General features: G+C 41.5%; 1 protein-coding gene across 1 annotated transcript in view; it reads left to right on the forward strand.

The window, feature by feature from the left end:
- AGBL1 (AGBL carboxypeptidase 1) overlaps window positions 1-25,862 on the forward strand; it is a 791,487-nt gene that overhangs the window by 416,953 nt on the left and 348,672 nt on the right. The window contains exon 19 of the mRNA XM_056571891.1: window positions 18,907-19,036. Within this exon, the coding sequence (XP_056427866.1) occupies window positions 18,907-19,036 (130 nt within the window). The remainder of the gene's footprint in view (window positions 1-18,906; window positions 19,037-25,862) is intronic.

Here is a 25,862-nt window from a genome sequence, read left to right on the forward strand (position 1 = left end):
AGGGATCAAGATTTCCTGTTATTATCTACACCGACCACAAGAACCTCTCCTACCTCCAGTCGGCCCAACGGCTGAATCCTCGCCAGGCCCGGTGGTCTCTGTTCTTTGCCCGATTTAATTTTGAGATTCACTTTCGTCCTGCCGATAAGAACATTAGGGCCGATGCTCTCTCTCGTTCCTCGGATGCCTCAGAAGTTGATCTCCCTCCGCAACACATCATTCCACCTGACTGCCTGATCTCCACTTCTCCTGCCTCCATCAGGCAGACTCCTCCAGGAAAGACCTTTGTTTCTCCACGCCAACGCCTCGGAATCCTCAAATGGGGTCACTCCTCCCATCTCGCAGGTCATGCGGGCATCAAGAAATCTGTGCAACTCATCTCCCGCTTCTATTGGTGGCCGACTCTGGAGACGGATGTTGGGGACTTTGTGCGAGCCTGCACTATCTGTGCCCGGGATAAGACTCCTCGCCAGAAGCCCGCTGGTTTTCTTCATCCTCTGCCTGTCCCCGAACAGCCTTGGTCTCTGATTGGTATGGATTTTATTACTGATTTACCCCCTTCCCGTGGCAACACCGTTATTTGGGTGGTCGTTGATCGATTCTCCAAAATGGCACATTTCATCCCTCTTCCTGGTATTCCTTCTGCGCCTCAGTTGGCTAAACAATTTTTTGTACACATTTTTCGTCTTCACGGGTTGCCTACGCAGATTGTCTCGGATAGAGGGGTCCAATTCGTGTCTAAATTCTGGAGAGCTCTCTGTAAACAACTCAAGATTAAATTAAATTTTTCCTCTGCATATCATCCCCAGTCCAATGGACAAGTAGAAAGAATTAACCAGATCCTGGGTGATTATTTGCGACATTTTGTTTCCTCCCGCCAGGATGACTGGGCAGATCTCCTTCCATGGGCCGAATTCTCGTATAACTTCAGGGTCTCTGAATCTTCCTCCAAATCCCCATTTTTCGTGGTGTACGGCCGTCACCCTCTTCCCCCCCTCCCTACCCCCTTGCCCTCTGGTCTGCCCGCTGTGGATGAAATTTCTCGTGACCTTTCCATTATATGGAGAGAGACCCAAAATTCTCTCTTACAGGCTTCTTCACGCATGAAGAGATTCGCGGATAAGAAAAGAAGAGCTCCCCCCGTTTTTTCCCCTGGAGACAAGGTATGGCTCTCCGCTAAATATGTCCGCTTCCGTGTCCCTAGCTACAAGTTGGGACCACGCTATCTTGGTCCTTTCAAAATTTTGTCTCAAATTAATCCTGTCTCTTATAAACTTCTTCTTCCTCCTTCTCTTCGTATCCCTAATGCCTTTCACGTCTCTCTTCTCAAACCACTCATCCTCAACCGTTTTTCTCCCAAATCTGTTCCTCCCACTCCTGTTTCCGGCTCCTCGGACGTCTTCTCGGTCAAGGAGATTTTGGCTGCCAAAAAGGTCAGAGGAAAAAATTTTTTTTTAGTAGACTGGGAGGGTTGTGGTCCTGAAGAGAGATCCTGGGAACCTGAGGACAACATCCTTGACAAAAGTCTGCTCCTCAGGTTCTCAGGCTCCAAGAAGAGGGGGAGACCCAAGGGGGGGGGTACTGTTACGCCGAGCGCTCCGGGTTCCCGCTCCTCCCCGGAGCGCTCGCTTCTCCCCCTCCGCTGCAGCGCTCCGGTCACGTCCTCTGACCCGGGGCGCTGCGATCCTGCTGTCAGCCGGGATGCGATTCGCGATGCGGGTAGCGCCCGCTCGCGATGCGCACCCCGGCTCCCCTACCTGACTCGCTCCCCGTCTGTTCTGTCCCGGCGCGCGCGGCCCCGCTCCCTAGGGCGCGCGCGCGCCGGGTCTCTGCGATTTAAAGGGCCACTGCGCCGCTGATTGGCGCAGTGGTTCCAATTAGGGTTATCACCTGTGCACTTCCCTTTATTACCTCACTTCCCTTGCACTCCCTTGCCGGATCTTGTTGCCTTAGTGCCAGTGAAAGCGTTCCTTGTGTGTCCCTTGCCAGTGTTTCCAGACCTTCTGCCGTTGCCCCTGACTACGATCCTTGCTGCCTGCCCCGACCTTCTGCTACGTCCGACCTTGCTTCTGCCTACTCCCTTGTACCGCGCCTATCTTCAGCAGCCAGAGAGGTGAGCCGTTGCTAGTGGATACGACCTGGTCACTACCGCCGCAGCAAGACCATCCCGCTTTGCGGCGGGCTCTGGTGAAAACCAGTAGTGGCTTAGAACCGGTCCACTAGCACGGTCCACGCCAATCCCTCTCTGGCACAGAGGGTCCACTACCTGCCAGCCGGCATCGTGACAGGCACAGACCTTTTGCCCCTTCTTTTCAGTTTTACAATCATAATAATTAGAGGTGGCTTCCCACATGAAAATAGAGAGTAATTAGATGCGAGCCCTATACCAAGTACTGAAAAATTGCCTCTGTTGCTTGACATTTAGCATAGACCACACACACTCAGAGCAGGGACATGAATCCTATTATGCTACATAATTTGACCTTCACAAAAATACATTCAAAGTCTTCAGTGGGATTTTAAATGATTCGGCAGCCACATGTCACATACGTTCCCAAAAGAAATAACGCAGTGAAATATTGACTCTCTCTGTAAATTTTACACTTTCACTTCTCAAAATGTATCCCCTAAATCACACTGATCTCTTCTAACCCATCACTTGCAAGCACAACTGTTTGTGACTGTTGGGTTTAACACAAGAACATCTTTATGTTTATGACAAGTTTGCATTTTTGAAAAATGTAGGTCTTTTTGAAGGTCATAAAATAGAAACAGAAATATTCAAACATGGATTAAATAAGTCTTTGGAAGGATTGTTTGTTTAGATATTCAAATAAAGTTAGGATAAGATCAATGGTTCTTAAACAAGTTTTGGTCATTAGTATTTGTATATACTGTTTAGTGAGGGATATCTGGTTTAGAAAATTAAATATTACACATTATTAAGGGATTTTAATAATTTAGAAAGAGCATTTTCACTCCGGAGCACCTGGCATAGATCAATGATTTAAACAAGAATGATGTAATGCCTAACGACTATGCTAGACATACCGCGATCCACCATTAGAATCCCAGACATAGATACCCTTATAGATTGGCTACTGTAAATCTTTTGATCAGCTACACACCCATGAAGCATTGTTTTGCAAATTGCAGCCTTAAGCAGGCCCTTTTACCTAAAATGTTGCTACACATGTTTATATGCACATCCTTGCATGTTGTAAATTTGGTTAAAAAATACTAAAGCACTAGGTAAACTCACTAATAGTGTGCCAATTTATTTTGACTGTTATGCTATATTGCTGTGGAGCTGCACTACATAGTCTGGCAACCACTTAATAAAATACAGGAGATGTGCTGTCCATTGAGTATATATCATTTACATAAAAATCATTGGCTGCCATCACATGACAAACACAGTATATATATATATATATATACCCTATTAAGGTTGATTACCGGCCAGATATTGTCCTGTGTAATAAGCCTAGCCATCAGCCGATGCATACACAAACACACCTTTGTGTTGAAAGCAGGTCTAAAAACCCTTGTTCAATGGTCGCACATCACCCTTTATAATTGGAGATGTGTGGCCAGCAATGTTGTAAGGAAAGGGTTGCATGAGCCATCCAATGAATGTTCATGCAGTCTCACCAACATAACAATAGCCATGTAATAGGCTTTAAATATGAACACAAATCTACTGTGGTAATCTCACAGCATACAGCATGGAATTCCTCAACCCAGATCTAATTTCTAGACACACCAACAAGTGTGGGCTCTCTGAGTTACCTTACTGGTTTACAGGGTTGAACTAGGGAGTGGAGTCTAAACATCATCTATATTTTCACCTTTTATCTGGATCTAGAATGCCGAATCAGGGCTGCTAGAAGATACTAGGCCACTTCATCAAGAGTGGTCCAAGTATAGGCAATAGTAGCCAGGTAGGACTAAAATCTCCTATGCTAGGCATTGGGGATGCTGACAAAAGTAAGACTGGTGGTTAGAGCAGAAGATACCAGCACAGTCAGTAGCAAAAAGCTTCTCCAGTAGATGTCGCTGGTCGGCAGCAGGAGATTCATTTGGGGGTTAAGCAGCCAGAAGGTGTAGCTGTAGCAGAGCTGAATATGAATTGCTGGCTGGGTCATGTAAAGGAGAATCAATAAGTTACACACTGGTAAAGCAGAGGCAACATCAGGCGGACAGACACAGGTCAGATACTTAATGTCAAGTACACATAGAATTGCTAGGGCAGAAGCACAATATTGCTCAGGCACAGGCGACTGGGTGGGACAGCCTTAACCTGTCATATTACAGACATAAATAATGCTTATAACTGTAACTCACTAGGCCATGCAAATTCTTTACATGTATTTTTATGTGTCTAGCTTCTGTATTTGGCTCACGAATCCCTCTGCTCTGCTGCTCAATCATTATGACATCCACTGATCGGAAAGGGGCATGACCAAGGCAAGCACTGTAATCCAATCACTGTAGGCTGCAGACAGGAGTTTGATAGACAAGACAGGAGTAAGCACAGAGGATGTTTAGTCCCGCCCTCACTTGCTGGACTTTGTCCCAGCCTTTGCTTCAGCTTAAACAAACATAATGCTGCAGCTGGACATGATTATGTTCCTGTAAGTAGCAGCCAGTGGACGGCGTGTTGCCCCTGGCGGGCAGACCAGAAACTGGAGCCATGGAGAAAGCAGCAGGGGAACGGACAAAGGAGGATGCTCGTAGCAGACAGTGGGAAGGTGGAGTAGAGAATATGGTTTAGGACATTATGCACATTGGCGGGTGCCAACCACATGAGTTACAAATGTTTAGTCTATGTTTAGACCAAATATTAGTTGGCTTACTTTAAACCAGATTTATGTGCCAACATTTTGGGGCACATGTTTGGCAAATCTGGGACTCAGTTATGAGCAAGTCTAGAATCTCTGGAGTGTTTACTAGAGATATCTGTGGATGCATGTGTTTTTTTGTCATCAAGCTTTCCAGAAAATAAAAGTCCCCATGGTACTTCCTTATTGCTCAGATTTTAAATCACAGCATACAGATGTTTGTGTTAAAAAGTGGACCTTCACTTTGCTGTTTAATGCTATAATGAACTCTGTACATTATGCATAACTGTAGAGATAGAAGGAAGTTTTGATACATTTTAGGATGAGATTTGCCAAATTCAATAAAGATGCAGCTAATAACCTCTCCTCAAAATGTATGCTTCTCTAAATGTACATAAATAAAGTACTTTTTTTTTTTTTTTTTTCAATTATGAGTTACATTATGTGGCCTTGCAATGAACTGTACATAAAATACCCATGGGGACAGTACATTCTAAAAGCTATGACCATTTTCTTGATAAGCCAATTATATAAATTATTCTCAATGTATTCTACACTGGGATTTCAAAGTCCAGATTTTTTGTTTAGTCTTTTAAGGAAAAAAAAGTGAAGTTTCTCTGAAGTTTTTGAGATTTTGTGTTCACATTAACTGACTTAATGACTTGGGATGTCTTGGCTGTACTTAGAGCATTAGGGAGAGTCTCCGTAATCCATAAACTGCTTTAGGAAATGCTTCACAATTAAGCTTCAGAGGAAGTTAAATTTTAGCATAACTAAATACTTCATCTGCAGTGGTAGAAATTCCCTTAGCCGCCACTGACCTAATTTATAATGGAAATTTGTCAGGAAAGCAGTTTTGCTTTCCAAATAACGGGGAAAAAAAAAAAGTAAATACAAAGCATCACCACTGTGACCTCTTTTCACTAATCTGGATTTCTGTATGGTAGAGATTTACATTTTGAAACTGTGGATTTTAGAACCAAATTATTTCAGTATAGTTTTATAAATAAATGTAAAATTGTGCATTTATCTTGTTTCTCCAGTGCCATCACACTCTTAAAGGAAACCTGTCACTAGTTTTATGCTGCATGTGGTTTCCCAAAAACACTGACTGGCTTCACGAGATTCTATAATTCACTCTGAACAACTGTGTTCTTTCAGTAAGTCATCAAGGTGGTCCCTGGTCCCTTGAGTCATCATGGTGGTACCTGACTATATGCCAATAGGTCTGTAAAAGAGTCTGCCAGTGTTTTATGCTGCCTCTTTCTCAGGCAGCATTTCATTTAAAATGGTTTTATATGAATTTAAAAGAGTTTTCCACATTAGAAATTTCATATCTCAAACAAGTGTCAAGATGATCGCTATACAGGAACTCCTTATAACTGTTGGCATGCTTCTCCTTTTTTGGGCACTATTCTCCCACTCTCTGTGCCACTCCCCATTCATTACAATATCTATGTAACTTGTTACCTCATTGGTAGTCAGTGCATATGACCACTAGTCATGATGTCAGTTTGTAGTTATACTCCCCTGGTTGGCTCATTTCTTTTTCCACATTACTATCCAGTCTGGTTTTCCATATCCCAACCCTACATGTATATGTGGAGCTGGGACTGGGACACATACCTCTGTTCCTACAGGGGACAATATATCTTGCTATTGGGGCCCTTAGCTATCTATCAAATACAGGAAGACCTATTCAAAAGGGTAGATGCAGCAATAGGTGATCCGACTGCTGGGTCCCCCACCAATGTCCTTGGTTCAGGTGCCAAGGTAATAATGTAGGTTGAAAGTGCTATTGGTTACACAGGTTAACACTAAGTCCCAGCATAGTAATGGACACCATCTACTAGACGGTTTCCACTACTTAGACAAAAATGAATAAGAAAAAAAGACAATCCAGGTTTAAAACAAAAATAAGGTTTATTGAAATAAAAACTCCCTGAGGACCCTTTCATTAGGTTAAAAGGAACAGCATACTTTTGAACAGACAGTCTGGGTCTTCTTGCTGTAAGACAAAAAAATGTGGTGATTGGTAATTGTCCAACTGTTAGGACCATCACCTAAACATGATGTGAGTTATACATCATTCACTTGCCTGTGGCTCACCAACTGCTGCAAAACTACAAGTCTCGTCATGTCCAGATACCCTAAAACTTGATAGGAGAAGTAGTTTTGCATCTGCTGGAGAATGACAGGTTGGAGAACAGTGTTGCAGCAGTCTTCCCCAGCTTGTGGCTCTCCAGCTGTAAAAAAAAAAAAACCTACTCAGCCAAGATGGCACGAAATAAAGCACTCACCACTGTACGTACGGGGAGGGGCGGCACTGGCAAAGAAGCAGTGATGTTACCTCCCCTGAATTGACCTAACTACTTCCCTGCTGGAATAATTGACAATTTGGTGAGATCACATGACAGTATGGGAATGATGCAATTAGCAGCAAAACTGTGCTAAAGGTGGAAGGGCGGTGTGATGCAAAGGTTGAAACAGTATACCGACACTTGAAAGGAGAACCCTTAAGGAAGTCATCTGGAGAATACTTGTTTCAGATGAGTAGTTATTCTTCAAAACTGATCTGTCATCGTATCACAGTAGATGGGATGAGCCATCAATATTATAGCTCCTTCCATTGAAGGGATTGAGTGTTTTTCCGTTTTTGCACTTTAGTTTTTTCCTCCTTACCTTTTAAAAATCATAACCCTTAAAATTTTGGACCTAAAAATCTATATGATGGCTTCTTTTTTGAGCCACCAATTCTACTTTGTAATGACATGAGTCATTTTACCAGAAAATATACAGTGAAACCCCAATAAATCATTGTGCGACAAAATTGAAGAAAAAATGCCAGTTTGTAAATTTTTGGGGCTTCCGTTTCTATGCAGTTAATTTTTCGGTAAAAATGACACCTTCTCTTTATTCTGTAGGTCTAAACGATTCAAATGATACCCTACTTATACAGGTTTGTTTTGTCGTACTTCTGAAAAAAATCATAACTACATGCACAAAAATGTATACATTTAAATTGTTATTTTCTGACCCCTATAACTTTTTAACTTTTCCGCGTAGGGGCGGTATTTATATTTATATATTTATATTTTGTGACGTGATCTGAAGTTTTTATAAAGTACCATTTTTGTTTTGATCTGACTTTTTGATTGCTTTTTATACATTTTGATGGTATAAAAAGTGACCAAAAACACTATTTTGGACTTTTGCATTTTATTTTGCATATACGCCATTGTGTGGTTTAATTAACAATATATTTTTTATAGTTTGGACATTTATGCATGCGGCAATACCACATATGTTTATTTTTATTTACACAGTTTTTTTTTTTTTTAATGGGAAAAGGGGAGATTCACACTTTTATTAGGGGTAGGGTTAAATCATCTTTATTAACTTATTTATTACTTTTTTTTTTTTTTTGTTATAGCCCCCATAGGGGACTATTACATGCATTACACTGATCTCTTACACTGATCAATGCTGTGCCTCGGACGCCGAGGAGCCAGGTAAGGGACCCTTACACTGCGGTGGTCCCGATCAGCCCGACTGAGCTGCCGGGAAGCTCTTAGTTTAATTTTAGATGCGGCGGTCAACTTTGATTGCCGCATCTAAAGAGTTAATGTTGGACATCTGCCTAAATGGCGATGTCCAGCATTAGCCATTGGTCCTGGCTGCTGATAGCAGCCAGGACCGTGAAGGTATGATGCTCCTGAGCTCGCTTTATAACCCTGCTTTATAGTTCCTGATACATAAGACCCCCCTCCCCAGAGTCTGACCCCCACGGATCAGTTGCTCATTCCCTATCCTGTGGATTATTGTTGGTAGAAAAACACATTTAAAATCAGTAGCTCTACAAAAAGTTTCAGTCTCAAAGTCAAAGTTAAAAAAGTACTATAACAGAGCTGTTGGAATATGCAGCATATTAAAAACACAAATGCATAAAAAAAAATATATATATATATTAAAATAAAAACAAACTACAAAGCCATGATAAGTAAATGTGAATGTTTTTTTTTCAGATATGTTTTTGGGTATGATTTTTTTTTGGGCCATTGATTCCATAGGCTGCTCTGCAGGACAGCAAAATGACAGAGGGAAAGTTAAAAAAAGAAACCGCCAAATGCCAAAACAAAACAAGAATAACCCAATAAGGAAATAAGAAACAAGTGTATATGAAGACCTTAACAGCAGCCAGTAGGCCAGTAGCCAGTAGGCTACTGATGGAAGCTCTGGAGACTCAAGGTGTATTCCAGGTGTCCATCTGTTTATTTAAGCCTTAGGCTATGTTCACATCTGCATTACAAAGCTTCATTAGGGGCTGCAGGGGTTGTGATACCGGACACCAATTAATATGAACAGATTCCATTTACTATGAATGGGGTTTCTCTGGGTTTTGTGAAATGCCAGTTACTTTGCATTATTTTAGTGGACGAAAATAAATCTAAACTAAAGTCCCTTCATTTTAGCAGAATCGGCAAATAGAACACCTAGCGCTAATGTGAACCTTGCCTTAGCTGGCGATTAAGTTCAATTCATTGACACTATACTAAATTATTGCCTATCACATTTTGAAGAACTTTTAAGCTTACATTCTTACTATTTGGAGACTTTTTTGTAACTCAAGATTTAATTCATGTTATACTGTATCTATGTATATTATTACTTGTTTTACTTGTTGTTACTCCATTTTGATATTGACCATTTGTTCTGTTTTCTTCAAAAATCATAGTTTGGTACTTTGAATAGTTGTTCTCAAACTACTACAATAGCTGTAGGAACATGAAGAAGTGTACAGGACAGATGGAATGACCTTTTCTGTGCAGTGTGTGGCAAAATGATACCCAGCTGATCTCATTCTTATTTCAATTTACTGTTCTCTTGATCACTACCTCAACCCCATACTCAAAAGTTGCTCCCTACAGACTCACATATGAAAAGTAAAATGTCTTGTTGTGATTTCTTTTTTCTTGCAATTACTGACAACGCATATACACCATACAATTTTTTTCCATGGCCAGAACATTGTGCAGTGGCAATATCCATTCATATGACAGATTATGCTACTACTAAACCAAAAAAGTCTTTCACAGGACTGGCCATCAATAAAATAAATTGTGGAAAACCTTTTTAATCAGAACATAAAGGAAAGACCCATCCTGTCCTACCTTGTTTTCCTAGACGATATCTGCTTTTGTGTATACTGCTTCATGGAAATAACTTTAATGTGTCAATTCTGATATACCAGATAAGCATTCTATTGAGGCATTTGGTTTCCATTTGAAATAAATATGGCCACCTACAAATTCATCACCCTCAAGTGACTAACAGACAATTATAAAATATATGTATTAAAAGAATAGCTGTATGACCTATTTTCCTTTGACAAATTAAAACTGGATATTGATACATTGTTTTTTTCTTGTTTTTTTTTTTTCTTGTAGATTTTTTTATTCTATTTCCTGTACGTAAAAGTGTTTATAAATATACTTTACAGTAACCACATGGACAATTAGAAAAAATATCATGCTGACTCATTATTAAAGTTTTCTAGAGAGGCTCTGTGACCTGTATAATGTAGGAGTTATCTTCTATTGTTATTTTGCCTCTGATGATAAAGAAAAGACAACTGTAACACTCACGTTTCAGAAGACAGAAACTCCGGTGTATGTGGATCCCCTGGACCTGTGTGGCAGATGACTCGGACCGTAGCAGGGAGTGGAGTCTAAGGTGCCACTGGTTTTCACTAGAGCCCACCGCAAAGCAGGATGGACTTGCTGTGGCAGGCGGCACCCAGGCACGACTCGACCGCACAGGTGGCTGAGGAGATGCAAGGCACAGGAGGGATAAGGCAGCTTGTAGTCAGGATAGCAGAAGGTCAAGGCAAGAGGCACAGTAGCATAGTCAGGATGTAGAAGGAGGTCAATAGGCAGGCAGCAGAGGAGCAAGGTCAATTCACAGAGCAAAGGATCAGATACACGGCGAGGCAACTCTCAGGAATGCTTTCTCTCAGGCACAAGGCAAAAAAGATCCGTCAGGAAAGTGGGGAGGGTGGAAGAATTTATCAATGAGCCACAGGTGAATTACACTAATGAGCGCACTGACCCTTTAAATCTTAAAGCTCCGGCGCGAGCGTGCCCTAGGGGACGGGTACACACGTGCCGGAGCAGAGAGGCAGGGGCAGGAGAAGCAACAGGTAAGTGACGGACTGGGGATTGCATGCGGGCGCCTCCCGCGATGCAAGTCCCAGCCCCGCCGGCAGCAGCAGGTAACAGGACCATGCGCTCATGGCCAGCGTGTGCGGCCGGAGCGTATAATGTAAGAACTACTAAGTGACCTCAGTAGAATAGTGTGGACACATTAATAGCCTCAGTGGTCAGAGTGAAAACTGTACTATTTCTGGACTATTTTAAAATATAGGTAGCAAAATGAAAAATTAAAAAACGGATATGTTAAAAAAAATAGGTTTAACATGAAAAATGTATTTAACAAAAATAGGAACTTTTCTTAGGAAACTTGCCCTTTAATTCTAAAGTTTTATATATATTTATAAAAAAAACTAAAATTGAAGACTGTTAGGATTTTTTACAAAAAAAAATCATAATGTTCATATTGTTTTTTCTATAGAATTCCATTCCAGTTCCTCATTTCCAAGTAAGCCAGAGAGCAATAATGTTATTTTCCATTGTAACTAAAATGTGTTCTGTATAGTAATGTACTGCACTATGCAAAATGTATGCAGCTCATAGTTTTATTTCAGCATTGTTTATTCCAAGGGTTGCCTGAAAAACTGGAGGCAAGAGAACATTTTGCAGCTTAAAAATTCAGAATGCTTCATACTATTTTGCTGCTTATTCATAATGTCAGAGGAAGATTGGACTATTTTCTATTTTTTTACATTTTATTTATATATAAATAAATATCTGTCGATATTCATCTTATTTTGCTGTGACTGTTGTTACAATGCACAGCGAGCGGTGATGTTCTATAAACATTGAGATCTCTGCATCCCTTTACACTTTATGACTTATAGTGCCCAAGGCTCCATTATCACATCAGCCATCAGTCACAAGTTATGATGGGTCCTGTCTCGACATTTAACTGTAATGGACAGGAGATTTTAAAATAAGTTTATCCTCCCAGCTGTGGCCTTAAATTTTCTTCATAACTATTTACTTTATGTCTCTCTGCATCTTCTGTTATTTATCCTCCTATGGATGTGTTTTGCGGATGGCAGCAAGATAGGCTATTTATGTGAAATATATCTGTAGTCTGTAGTGGCTGAAATTTTCATCTATGTATTAATATGTGTATAAACCTCTGTAAATGATATGTGTGCAAATTATTAGTAATAATGTAAGGCAATATTTAAGCCTCATTCACATGCAGCGATATTCGTTACTACAGAGCCATAGTCAATCCAGACTACCCAACTATTAGAATTTTGTACTATAGGATTTTTTTTTTACTACAGAACCATAACATTTTGTGTGCTGCAACATGGTGCTCTGTATGATGTTATATTACAAAGTTTTTTGTGAAGTATGACTCTTTAACATGAGGTCAAACTGTAGATGATGGTAGATCCAAACAGGAAAGTTTACTTAAAGGGGTACTCCGCTGTTCCGAATGCTTAGAGTTGGCGCCTGGAGCTTCTGACATCATAGCCCCACCCCCTCATGCCATCACACCCCGCCCCCTTAATGCAAGTCTATGGGAGGGGGCGTGTTGGCTGTCACGCCCCCTCCCATAGACTTGCATTGAGGGGGTGGGGTGTGACATCATGAGGGGGTGGTGCTATGATGTCACAAGCTCCTGGCGCCAGCTCTAAGCATTCGGAAAAAAATTCCAAACGCTGAGCAGCGGAGTACCCCTTTAACCTTCTAACTTAGAAATTTCACTCTTGGTGGTTGTTATCTCAACAAAAATTTGCAATTTACTAGTTACTTTCACACTAGATAGCACTTAAAGCTAGCATTAAAAATAGCGGGGCTATTCATGAAAAGTGAAGTAGGTAAATGTTTTTTTACTCCATTAATTAATGCGGTGGAAACAGTGTTCCTGCTCCAAATTTATTACATGGCACAGGGCATGTTATGAATATGGTTCTGGTCACATTTCTTACTTCAGGACTCCACTTTGTATGTTGTATGTCACCCTTGTGACAAATGTGCTACTTTTTCATAACACTGTCAGTTTGTAAACCAAGTTGAGACCGGTGTAGATTTGCGCCTAAGCAACAATCTAAAAAGTAGCACGTAAATCCCTGACCACTGCAAAAACACAACACAAAACATGTCTACCATGGCAAAAAAGCAAGAACACAAGTAAATGAAAAGTCGCAAAAAAGTTGCAAAAAATGCACTGCGCCAAAAGATTGCACCAAATATACCCAACAATAACAGAGTAAAATGCTTCATCAATACCCCCTGCATATTTACATTACAGATAACTCAGAAGAGAGTAGTCTTATGAGAAGTCTTAGGATCCTGTTCACTTCACAAGAGCTCCCAATATCGTCAGTGTTACTTCACATTAGAAGACTGCCTGATGTGTGGTTAGAACTTCCTTCTATAAGATTCTGACCTCAAGAGCACTGACTTAGATGAAGCTTTCTGCTAAGCTAGTGCCCAGTGGCGGTCTCTCCTTACTTGGGCCACAAAGTTCCTCTAAATCCTATCTCCAGTTCTCCTCCCCCCAATAGCTAGAGGATAGTTTTGCTAACTTTGCTATCCCTTACACTGTTTGCCTACTGTTTTAGGACTTTACTGTTTAATGACTTTCCTAGTCTGATTAGCCAACCAGGCTCTATAATCTAGTTGAAATTTACAGTCCTGACTTTCCAAGCCACTTTGTAGGTCGGCAAGTAAAACATTTCCAATGCCCACCAGATTCCTCCTCAGCTCCCTAAATGGATCCAACTACAGCCGCCCCAAATTTCAGCTCTTAGCTGCTCGCCCTCTTCAGATTATCCATACTTCCAACCATACTTCATTTTGTGCTAGGCAGGAAAGAGTTTCTTTGCTATCCTACCGGTTTTTATGACTACCCTGTGTTGAATACAACCATTTGTTTTCCACAATAATAAAACACACATTATCATATGCAAGACACTATGCACTGGATGTTGTAACTCACATTAAATGTTTCTTTGGTTACAGTGGAAATAATACACAAGCAAGCTGTATAAAATAACTGTACTCATAATCCAAAAACAAATTGAAGAGGTTTTTTTTTTTACTTATTTACTGGTGTTTGTGGTTGTGAGGTAACACACTTTATATCACTTTCTGTGTTTTTATTACTTAATAACAGTTTCATTTAATTAAAATAATATTGCAGACTTCAACTAAAAGAAGACTTGGCGAGTAAAAAAAAAATATTTTCATTAAATTGAAGCAGACAAAACCATTTCTAGCCTGTTGCTTTATATTTAATATCAGCAATATGTTTCTTTTCTTCACCCTTGACTGCAGTTCACAATGGCTTAGTGTGATAACAAAAAGAGTAAATAAAATAGTAGTCACCAACGTTTTATTGTCTTCGAGAAAAGAACTGTTAAAGGGCTTTTCCATGCATATCTAAAAATAAAACAGAAATTGTAAGATTTTCATATGTCTTTTGCCTGATTTTGTCTATGTCACTGCAGTGTCGCAGTTTACTAAGATGGTTAGGGACAAGGAAAGGAATTTGTTAAGGCTTAAACGATTACTCCACTGGAATTTTTTTTTTTTTTTTTTTAATCAACTGGTGCCAGAAAGTTGAACAGATTTGTAAATTACTTCCATTAAAAAACCTTAATCCTTCAAGTACTTATCAGCTGCTGCATGATCCATTGGCATTTCTTTTACTTTTGAATTCGGGTAGAAAAACAGACATGGTGCACATCTACAATCTTGTATAATGATCTGATTGCTTCTCAGCATAATATCAAAAACTAACAGGTTGTTAGTATACATTTTTGATCAAAAAGTACAAGCCCACTCGCCACGTCAAGGCCACCTATCCAGAGTGGGTCCCTAACGTCCCTAGCATAAAATGGTGCAGCACTGGGCGGCGACCACCACCGCCGCGACGCCAATGCCCACAAGATTGTAGATGTGCACCATGTCTGTTTTTCTACCCGAATTCACACTGTAATTTCTATCCCCTCCTTTTTCTTTGTTTTAACATGTGCTGCACTCTTCCCCACCCCCTCAGCCCAACCCTATATAATCAGTAGTTAGCTGCACATGGGCCATTTCTTTCCTAGCTGCCTCCCAGTCTGAATGGGAGAGTATGGTAAGTGAGCTATTACATCCCTGTTCACACTGGTGTGGTGCTGTGCGGTGTCCGTTGCTGCCGCGTCTGCGGGGGGGGGGGGTGCGGCCCATAGACTGGTTTGAATGGCATTGGGGCTGCTCTGCCAGTGGGTTGTTCCCCCCTGTGGGCATTGGTGTCGCGGCGGTGGTGATCGCCGCCCGGTGCTGCACCATTTTATGCTAGGGACGTTAGGGACCCACTCTGGATAGGTGGCCTTGACGTGGCGAGTGGGCTTGTACTTTTTGCTCAAAAATGTATACTAACAACCTGTTAGTTTTTGATATTATGCTGAGAAGCAATCAGATCATTATACAAGATTGTAGATGTGCACCATGTCTGTTTTTCTACCCGAAGTCACACTGTGATTTCTATCCCCTCCTTTTTCTTTGTTTTAACATGTGCTGCACTCTTCCCCACCCCCTCAGCCCAACCCTATATAAGCAGTAGTTAGCTGCACATGGGCCATTTCTTTCCTAGCTGCCTCCCAGTCTGACTGGGAGAGTATGGTAAGTGAGCTATTACATCCCTGTTCACACTGGTGTGGTGCTGTGCGGTGTCCGTTGCTGCCGTGGCGCCGTGTCTGCGGGAGGGTGCGGCCCATAGACTGGCTTGAGTGGCATTGGGGCTGCTCTGCCAGTGGGTCGTTCCCCCCCCTGTGGGCATTGGCGTCGCGGCGGTGGTGATCGCCGCCCGGTGCTGCGCCATTTTATGCTAGGGACGTTAGGGACCCACTCTGGATAGGTGGCCTTGACGTGGCGAGTGGGCTTGTACTTTTTGAACAAAAATGTATACTAACAACCTGTTAGTTTTTGATATTATGCTGAGAAGCAATCAGATCATTATACAAGATTGTAGATGTGCACCATGTCTGTTTTTCTACCCAAATTCATTTCTTTTATTTTTGAATTTCCTTTCTGTCTGACCACAGTGCTCCCTGCTGACACCTCTGTCCATTTTAGGAACTGTCCAGAGCAGGAGCATATCCCCATAGAAAACCTACCCTGCTCTGGACAGTTCCTGACATGAACAAAAGTGTCAGAAGAGAGCACTGTGGTTAGACAGAAAGGAAATTCAAAAAGAAAAGAACTTCCTGTGGATCATACAGCAGCTCATAAGTACTGGAAGTATTAGGATTTTTTAAATAGAAGTCATTTACAAATATGTTTAACTTTCTGGCACCAGTTGATTTAAAAAAAAAATTAAAAAAAAAGTTTTCCCGTGAAGTACCCCTTTAATTGCCAGTTTTCTGGGAAAAAGGGGTCAAGCCACAAGCCTCAGTTTGCTCAGAAATATGTGACTTTTCAGTTATTTTTTTTATCACTTTTGCACCTCCTCTGTCCAAGGGGGGTGGCTTTTAAATAAAAGGGGTGTGGTTTAGGGTATCCTGAAGCTGTTTTCTGCATACACTTATTAAAGGAAAACTGTCACTTGTTTTCTGTCGCACTATCCACAGGTACTGGTGGATAGTTCAGGAGACACTGATTAAAATGAGCCCTACCTTGTCCGGATCTGCGCTGCCGTTCTCCCACAATTTTAGTTTTATTATCTGTTGAAATCTTCCTGTAACTGGCACGGGCGGGGCTTAGGCGATTAACTGGCACTGACATCAGCGCTGCTTATGAATATTCATCCCCCCTCCCTCCAGTTTTCCCTCTCTTTGCTGCTCCTAACTGGGGGGAGGGGGGATGAATATTCATAAGCGGCGCTGACGTCAGTGCCAGTTAACCCCTTAAGGACTCAGCCCATTTTGGCCTTAAGGACTCAGACAATTTAATTTTTAAGTTTTCATTTTTTCCTTCTCGCCTTCTAAAAATCATAACTCTTTCATATTTTCATCCACAGACTAGTATGAGGGCTTGTTTTTTGCGCGACCAGTTGTCCTTTGTAATGACATAACTCATTATATCATAAAATGTATGTCGCAACCAAAAAACACTATTTTTGTGGGGAAATGAAAACGAAAAACGCAATTTTGCTAATTTTGGAAGGTTTCATTTTCACGCCGTACAATTTATGGTAAAAATGACATGTGTTCTTTATTCTGAGGGTCAATACGATTAAAATGATACCCATTATTACATACTTTTATATTATTGTTGCGCTTAAAAAAAATCACAAACATTTTAACCAAATTAGTACGTTTATAATACCTTTATTTTGATGACCTATAACTTTTTTATTTTTCCGTATAAGCAGCGGTATGGGGGCTCATTTTTTGCGCCATGATCTTTAATTTTTTTTGATACCACATTTGCATATAAAAAACTTTTAATACATTTTTTATAAATTTTTTTTAAATAAAATGTATTAAAAAAGTAGGAATTTTGGACTTTTTTTTTTTTTCGTTCACGCCGTTAACCATACGGGATCATTAACATTTTATTTTAATAGTTCGGACATTTACGCACGCGGCGATACCAAATGTCTATAAAAAAAATCTTTTACGCTTTTTGGGGGTAAAATAGGAAAAAACGGACGTTTTACTTTTTTTATTGGGGGAGGGGATTTTCCACTTTTTTTTACGTTTACATTTTTTTTACATTTTTTTTACACTTGAATAGTCCCCATAGGGGACTATTCATAGCAATACCATGATTGCTAATACTGATCTGTTCTATGTATAGGACATAGAACAGATCAGTGTTTTCGGTGATCTTCTGCTCTGGTCTGCTCGATCACAGACCAGAGCAGGAGACGCCGGGAGCCGCACGGAGGAAGGAGAGGGGACCTCCGTGCGGCGTTATGAATGATTGGATCCCCGCAGCAGCGCTGCGGGCGATCCGATCATTCATTCAAATCGCGCACTGCCGCAGATGCCGGGATCTGTATTGATCCCGGCACCTGAGGGGTTAATGGCGGACGCCCGTGAGATCGCGGGCATCGGCCATTGCCAGCGGGTCCCTGGCTGCGATCAGCAGCCGGGATCAGCCACGCATGACACGGGCATCGCTCCGATGCCCGCGGTTATGCTGAGGACGTAAATGTACGTCCTGGTGCGTTAAGTACCACCGCACCAGGACGTACATTTACGTCCTGCGTCCTTAAGGGGTTAAGCGCCGAAGCCCCGCCCGTGCCAGTTACAGGAAGATTTCACCAGATAATAAAACTACAATTGCGGGAGAACTGTGGCGCAGATCAGGACAAGGTAGGGCTAATTTTAATCAGCGTCTCCTGCACTATCCACCACTACCTGTGGATAGTGCGGCAGAAAACAAGTGACAGAATTTCCTTTCTGTCTGATCACAGTGCTCTCTGCTGACACCTCTGTCCATTTTAGGAACTGTCCAGAGTAGGAGCAAATCCCTATAGCAAACCTATCCTGCTCCAGACAGCTCCTAAATTGGACAGCGGTGTCAGCAGAGAGCACTGTGGTCAGACAGAAAGGAAATTCTAAAAGAAAATAATTTCCTGTGGAGCACATAGCAGCTGATACGTACTGGAAGGATTAAGATTTTTAAATAGAAGTAATTTACAAGTATGTTTAACTTTCTGGCACCAGTTGATTTAAAAAAATAAAATAAATTCCAGGGGTGTGCCGCTTTAACTACAACATACTGCCAAATACACCAGAGTTTACACACATATTTTTGATGCAACTTCAAGTTGTCATGAAAAGACAAGTCTAAAGTTGTGACTGCAAATCTATCAAACATGAGCCAATTCATTAATTGATTGTTCTTCTACAGTCATAGGCATTTAATTTATGATCCAATTCTGGAACAGAAAATAAAATCCTATCTTTCTCTTTTTGTTTTAGCCACAGGTGTTCTCTAAATGGTGAAGATTTAAACAGACAATGGTTATCCCCAAAGAGCAATCTCCAACCAACTATTTATCATGTAAAAGGTCTATTGTACTACCTGAACAGCATTGGTAGAACATCACTGGTAAGTCTACTACAAAGCTACAATGTTACATAAATTCTTTGTTATACTGTAATGTGATAAATACTGTAAAGAGGTATAGTTTTATTTGGCAACACTAATGGTGGGAGCCCACAAAAAAAAAAAAAAAAAAAAATATATATATATTTTTTTTTTATTATTTTTTTTTATAGGGGTAGCTGTGAAAATAAGTGCAGAATAAAATTAACCAGTTGCCCATAGCCACCAATCTTTAAAGAATATTTAAAGAAGAAATCTGACTGGTTGCTAATGACAACTGGTCAAATTTCCTCTGCACAGTTTCAATAAATCTCATCCATAGTTATTTTTGTGTTGTCACATATATAATAGTGTTGTCCAAATAAATATAACTGAGCATGGACTAAGTCTGATCAACTACTTTACTAAAAATTAAGGAGGAGGGGGATGGAATAACTTACACAAAAAGGCATAATAATCCACAGCAGAGGGAAACATGGATCAGGATGCTAAATCATTCACAGCACAAATATTCACAAAGGCACTAAATATATACATTACATATATACACATACATAACAGTTTTAACTGGTCTGTAGAATTTCTTTGTTAGTGCCAATATTGGAGAACCAGCTTTTGTAACTAGAACTACTGCTGCTTGGATTTTGCTTTTCCTCACTTTTGTTTTAACCATATATTTTAGTTTGAAACTGGAAAGAACATTCTAACAATTTTTTTTTAAACATTAAAGGGAACATGTCATCAGATTTTACCCTTTAGGGTACGTTCACACATACAGGATACTGCGCAGATTTGAGGCGCAGGATTTGTAACTGCCTATTAGAAGCTGTGCTCAGTCATTTAGTTTACATTTAAATCTGCAGGAGAAAATCCTGCACATCAAATCCTGCGCATCAAATTTGCGTACGTGTGAACGTACCCTTATAATGCTTGTCAGCAGGTTATAAAGGGTAAAAGCAACTTGTTTACTATATCTAGAAGTCTTCAGAGCTGGCAGCGATCCTGGAGAAAATAAGTTGCCACACGATGTATGTAAATCAGGTGTAAGTAGTCCCTGGACGTTCTTCATCCGGTGGTGGTCACACCGCTTCAGGCTATAATAGCTCCAGCATGATTGACAGGCTGGGCACTGCCAAAGTCATCAATCTGCTCCAAAATCTCACTCAGGCTGTACTCACGGAGCTGATGAAGCAGAGCAGTGATGTCAGAAGTGCCCGGGCTGTTGCTGTTCCAGATGATGAAAACCAAACCCACAAGTCAATGTGTTCAGTGTACTGTTGGCATATATCCCCAAACACAATAGACTTCTCCGACCAGCTGTGAAAGAGATTTGTGTATGTGGGGGCAGACGGGCTCCACATTGCAATCCCCCTACTTTCACACTGCCACTGTGCCCCGTTCTTAAATGGCCATTAGGTTCTTTTCAATCGTTTTTTTTTTTTTTTTTTTTCAATGGGCAATAATGGGTCCCAATGGATCCCATTTACTATAATAGGATTCTTCAGAACCCTCCGATAGCAGGAGTAGCGGGAGAAAAAGACGGCACATGCAGTAATTTTTCTCCGGTTACTCCCCCGGGCTCCCCCGAAGGCTGTCACTCTGCCGTGTCCTAACGGCAGTGTGAAAGAAGCCTAAGCTGGTGGAAGATTTGTCTATTAACCCCTTAAGGACCGGGGTTTTTTCCGTTTTTGCATTTTCGTTTTTTGCTCCTTGCTTTAAAAAATCATAACTCTTTCAATTTTGCACCTAAAAATCCATATGATGGCTTATTTTTTTTGCGCCACCAATTCTACTTTGTAATGACGTCAGTCATTTTGCCCAAAAATCTACAGCGAAATGGAAAAAAAATCATTGTGCGACAAAATTGAAAAAAAAAAAACGCTGTTTTGTAACTTTTGGGGGCTTCCGTTTCTACGTAGTAAATTTTTCGGTAAAAATGACACCTTATCTTTATTCTGTAGGTCCATACGATTAAAATGATACCCTACTTATATAGGTTTGATTTTGTCGGACTTCTGGAAAAAATCATAACTACATGCAGGATAATTAATACGTTTAAAATTGTCATCTTCTGACCCCTATAACTTTTTTATTTTTCCGTGTATGGGGCGGTATGAGGGCTAATTTTTTGCGACTTGATCTGAAGTTTTTAACGGTACATTTTTTGCATTGATAGGACTTATTGATCGCTTTTTATTCATTTTTAAATGATATAAAAAGTGACCAAAAATGCACTATTTTGGACTTTGGAATTTTTTTGCGCGCACGCCATTGACCGAGCGGTTTAATTAATGATATATTTTTATAATTCGGACATTTATGGAGATACCATATATGTTTGTTTTTATTTTTACTTACTGTTTTTTTTTTTATGGAAAAAGGGGGGTGATTCAAAGGGGAGGAGTTAAATGATCTTCATTCACTTTTTTTTCACTTTTTTTTTGCAGTGTTATAGCTCCCATATGGACCTATAACACTGCACACACTGATCTTCATCATTGATCACTGTTTTCGCATAGGAAACCAGTGATCGACAATCCTCCTGCCTGAATCTCAGGCACTGAGCAGTCATTCGGCGATCGGACAGCGAGGAGGCAGGTAGGGGCCCTCCCGCTGTCCTGTAAGCTGTTCGGGATGCCGCGATTTCGCCGCAGCTATCCCGAACAGCCCATTGAGCTAGCCGGCAACTTTCGCTTTCACTTTTAGTCGCGTGGCTCAGCTCTGAGCGCGCGGCTAAAGGGTTAATAGCTCGCGGTGCCGCGATCGGCGCTGCGCGCTATTAGAGGCGGGTCCCGGCTTCACTATGACGCCGGGCCCGCCATGATATGATGAGGGGTTACCGTGTAACCCCGCATTATATCAGGAGAGCAGGACCAAGGACGTACCGGTACGTCCTTGGTCCTTAAGGGGTTAAACATAAAGTAAATTTTCATCAGTGTGAACTTTAAGAGCTCAATGACTAACTGGCTGTGGGTTCGGTACTGGCACCCCCTGCTCCTCAACTTCCGCTAAACCCAGGTGTTGTGGAATGCACTTTCTTGTCGAGCCTCGCTAATCATGATGGAGCAAAAGTGTTAAACATATCCTTCTGTATTAGATAAGATCTACAGTATAACCATAATACTGTTCCACCTTATCAGGGGGCTTTATTGTTATGGAATCATCATTTTCCAGAACTACAATGGCTCCCATCTACTCATGTGTATAATACAGGCAATCACTTTGTGGTATTTTTTTCCAGATTAATCATCACTAGGTTTAGAAAAACATCCACACAGGAGATTTCTAGCACAGGGGGCCCTATCTGTCTCACCTTCATTCAGTAGGTTTACCAGAATAATGGCCCCTCAAGGACCTCCCTTCGGACAGTTTCTGTGCTCTCCTCTTTCCGAAAGTGGAATGAAGTTTGTGCCTTTGCAAGTGTCTGGCAAAAATATGCAGATCTTATCACCCAGATGAATTTATTTTAAGAGTTGGTAAAAACAAAACCCCAACCCTTGCTAAGAATACACATTTCGGATTATGTAAGTAGACAGGAAAATAGATTGATAACCTGTAGGGTCGTGTTATTAATTAGGAGTTCCCATTGCATAATTGTTGTGGATGGGCCCTGGTCCTCGAGCCCCAATTAGATACAGCAACCAAGTAGACGCAGAAGCACTCCAGCATAGTGAAAATAGTGATTTTTATTTATCACCAAGATGCAATAGCGACGTTTCAACCACCTCACGTGGCCGTCCTCAAGTGTGGCTTGAGGACGGCCACGTGAGGTGGTTGAAACGTCGCTATTGCATCTTGGTGATAAATAAAAGTCACTATTTTCACTACGCTGGAGTGCTGCTGCGTCTACTTGGTTGCTGTCCTGTATAATATATAGATGCGGGCCGGCCGCTCTTCTCTGGTCCCACTGTAGTATGAGTATGTGCCGTATAGACGTATATATACCTATTATTCATATTTCCTGCAGAGAGCTGTGATTGGTTCCAGCCATCTGGCCAATCACAGCTTTCTGTGGGAAATATGAATGTGATGGGAATTCTAGTCACATCACTGGCCGGCCAGAGTATAGTGCAGTGATGCGAGTGCAGGAGAAAGCCGCTCCATCTCTGCAATATAAAGGACAATTGCATCAGGAGTGACATCCGGAGCGATCTGTCTATTAGTACAGGTACTACAGCTCTCATCATGAAACAGTCTGTTCCATGCTGGGAGTAGTAGTACTACCTAAAAATAAAAATAGAGAAAAAAAGTGAAACACACACTTATTAAACACAATATTAACCCCTTAAAGATGCAGGACGTAAATTTACGTCCTGCGCAGGTTACGGCGATATAATGCGGGGTCACGCCCGGTATTAACCCTTCAGACGCGGTGATCAAAGTTGACCGCCGCATCTGAAGTGAAACCGAAACCATCCCGGCAGCTCAGTCAGGCTGTTTGGGACCGCCACGGTGAAATTGCGGTGTCCCGAACAGCTTGCAGGATACGAGGAGGATCCCTAACTGAGTCCTGTGTGTCCGATTGCAGAATGACTGCTCCATGCCTGAGATACAGGCAGGAGCAGTTGAGCGGCGATAGCACTGATCAATGCCACGTTAATGCATGGCAGTAATCAGTGTAGGAAATCAGTGTGTGCAATGTTATAGCCCCCTATAAAAAGTGAAAATAAAGTGTTAATAAATGTGATTTAACCCCTTCTCTAATAATAATCTGAATCAACCCCTTTTCCCATTAAATAAAAAAAAAATATGTAAATAAAAATAAATATAAACATATGTAATATCACCACATGCATAAATGTCCGAATTATAAAAAAAAAAATGTTAATTAAACCGCACGGTCAATGGCGTACACATAAGAAAATTCCAAAGTCCAAAATAGCGTATTTTTGGTCACATTTTTTATACCATAAAAAAAATGAATAAAAAGCAATCAAAAAGTCTGATTAAAACAAAAATGGTACCAATAAACACATCAGATCACGCCGCAAAAACTGAGCCCTCATACATCCCTATATGCGGAAAAATAAAAAGTTTTAGGGGTCAGAAGAGGACATTTTTAAACGTATACATTTTCCATGTAGATTTTTTCCAGAAGTACGACAACATCAAAAATGTATAAGTAGAGTATGATTTTAACCATATGGATCTAAAGAATAATGATAAGGTACCATTTTTACCGAAGAACCCACTGCCTAGAAACGGAAGCCCCCAAAAGTTACTGTGCAGTGGTCTCTAAACTGTGGCCTTCTAGATTTTGCAAAACTACAACTACGGTCTGTCAGTGCATGCTGGGAGTTATACTTTTGCAACAGCTGGAGGTTTACCCCATCACGCCCTCTCCCATAGGGGGTGGAGTCGTTATATCACAATCTTCCATTCCCGTTGTCGGGAGCCAGAACCTCCAGCGCTGCCGGAAGCAGATACAGATGGGTGCTGCATGGTATATTGCGGGGGTCCCCAGCGGCGGGACCCCAGCGATCAGACATCTTATCCCCTATCTTTTGGATAGGGTATAAGATGTCTAGGGGTGGAGTAACCCTTTAAGGTGAAAATGGGCTTGGTCCTTAACCCCTTAATGATGCCGGATGTAAATGTACGTCCTGGTGAGCTGGTACTGAACGTACCAGGACGTACATTTAGGTCCTATGCATAATCGCGAACATCGGAGCAATGCTCGGGCCATGTGCTGCAGGTCCCGGCTGTTGATAGCAGCCAGGGATCCATCGGTAATGGCGGACATCCGCGATTGCAGCACGGCATCTGCAGCATCGCGGTCACCAAAATGGATGACCGGATCGCCCGCAGTGCTGCCGCTGCGATCCAATCATCCAGAACGGCAGATGGAGGTCCCCTCACCTGCCTCGGCTGCCTTCAATGGGTCTTCTGCTCTGGTCTGCGATCGAGCAGACCAGAGCAGAAGATGACCGATAATATTGATCAGTGCTATGTCCTATGCATAGCACTGAACAGTGTTAGCAATCAAGTGATTGCTATTAATTGTCCCCTATGGGGACTATTAAAGTGTAAAAATAAAAGTAAAAAAAGTATTTAAAAAAAGTAAAAAAAATTTGAAAAACCCCCTCCCTCAATAAAAACTTAAATTGTCCCATTTTCCCTATTTCACCCCCAAAAACTGTAAAACAATATCGCCGCGTGCGTAAATATCCGAACAATTAAAATAAAATGTTAATGATACCGTACGGTGAGCGGCATGAACGTAAAAAAAAAGTCCAAAACAGCTGCTTTTTTTAATAACATTTTATTCCAAAAAAATGAATAAAAAATGTATTAAAAGTTTTATATAAGCAAATATGGTATCAATAAAAAGTACAGATCATGGCGCAAAAAATTAGCCCCATACCGCCGCTTATACGGACAAATGAAAAAGTTATAGGTCTTCAAAATAGGGGGTTTTTAACCCCTTAACGATGCAGGACGTATATTTACGTCCTGCGCTGGCTCCCGCGATATGAAGCGGGATCGCGCCGCGATCCCGCATCATATCGCGTGGGTCCCGGCGCTAATCAACGGCCGGGACCCGCGGCTAATACCACACATCGCCGATCGCGGCGATGTGCGGTATTAACCCTTTAGAAGCGGCGGTCAAAGCTGACCGCTGCTTCTAAAGTGAAAGTGAAAGTGACCCGGCTGCTCAGTCGGGCTGTTCGGGACCGCCGCGGTGAAATCGCGGCGTCCCGAACAGCTGATCGGACACCGGGAGGGCTCTTACCTGCCTCCCCGGTGTCCGATCGACGAATGACTGCTCCGTGCCTGAGATCCAGGCAGGAGCAGTCAAGCGCCGATAATGCTGATCACAGGCGTGTTA

This window comes from Hyla sarda, chromosome 4 (assembly GCF_029499605.1).
Source record: "Hyla sarda isolate aHylSar1 chromosome 4, aHylSar1.hap1, whole genome shotgun sequence".
NCBI classification, from domain to species: Eukaryota; Metazoa; Chordata; class Amphibia; order Anura; family Hylidae; genus Hyla; species Hyla sarda.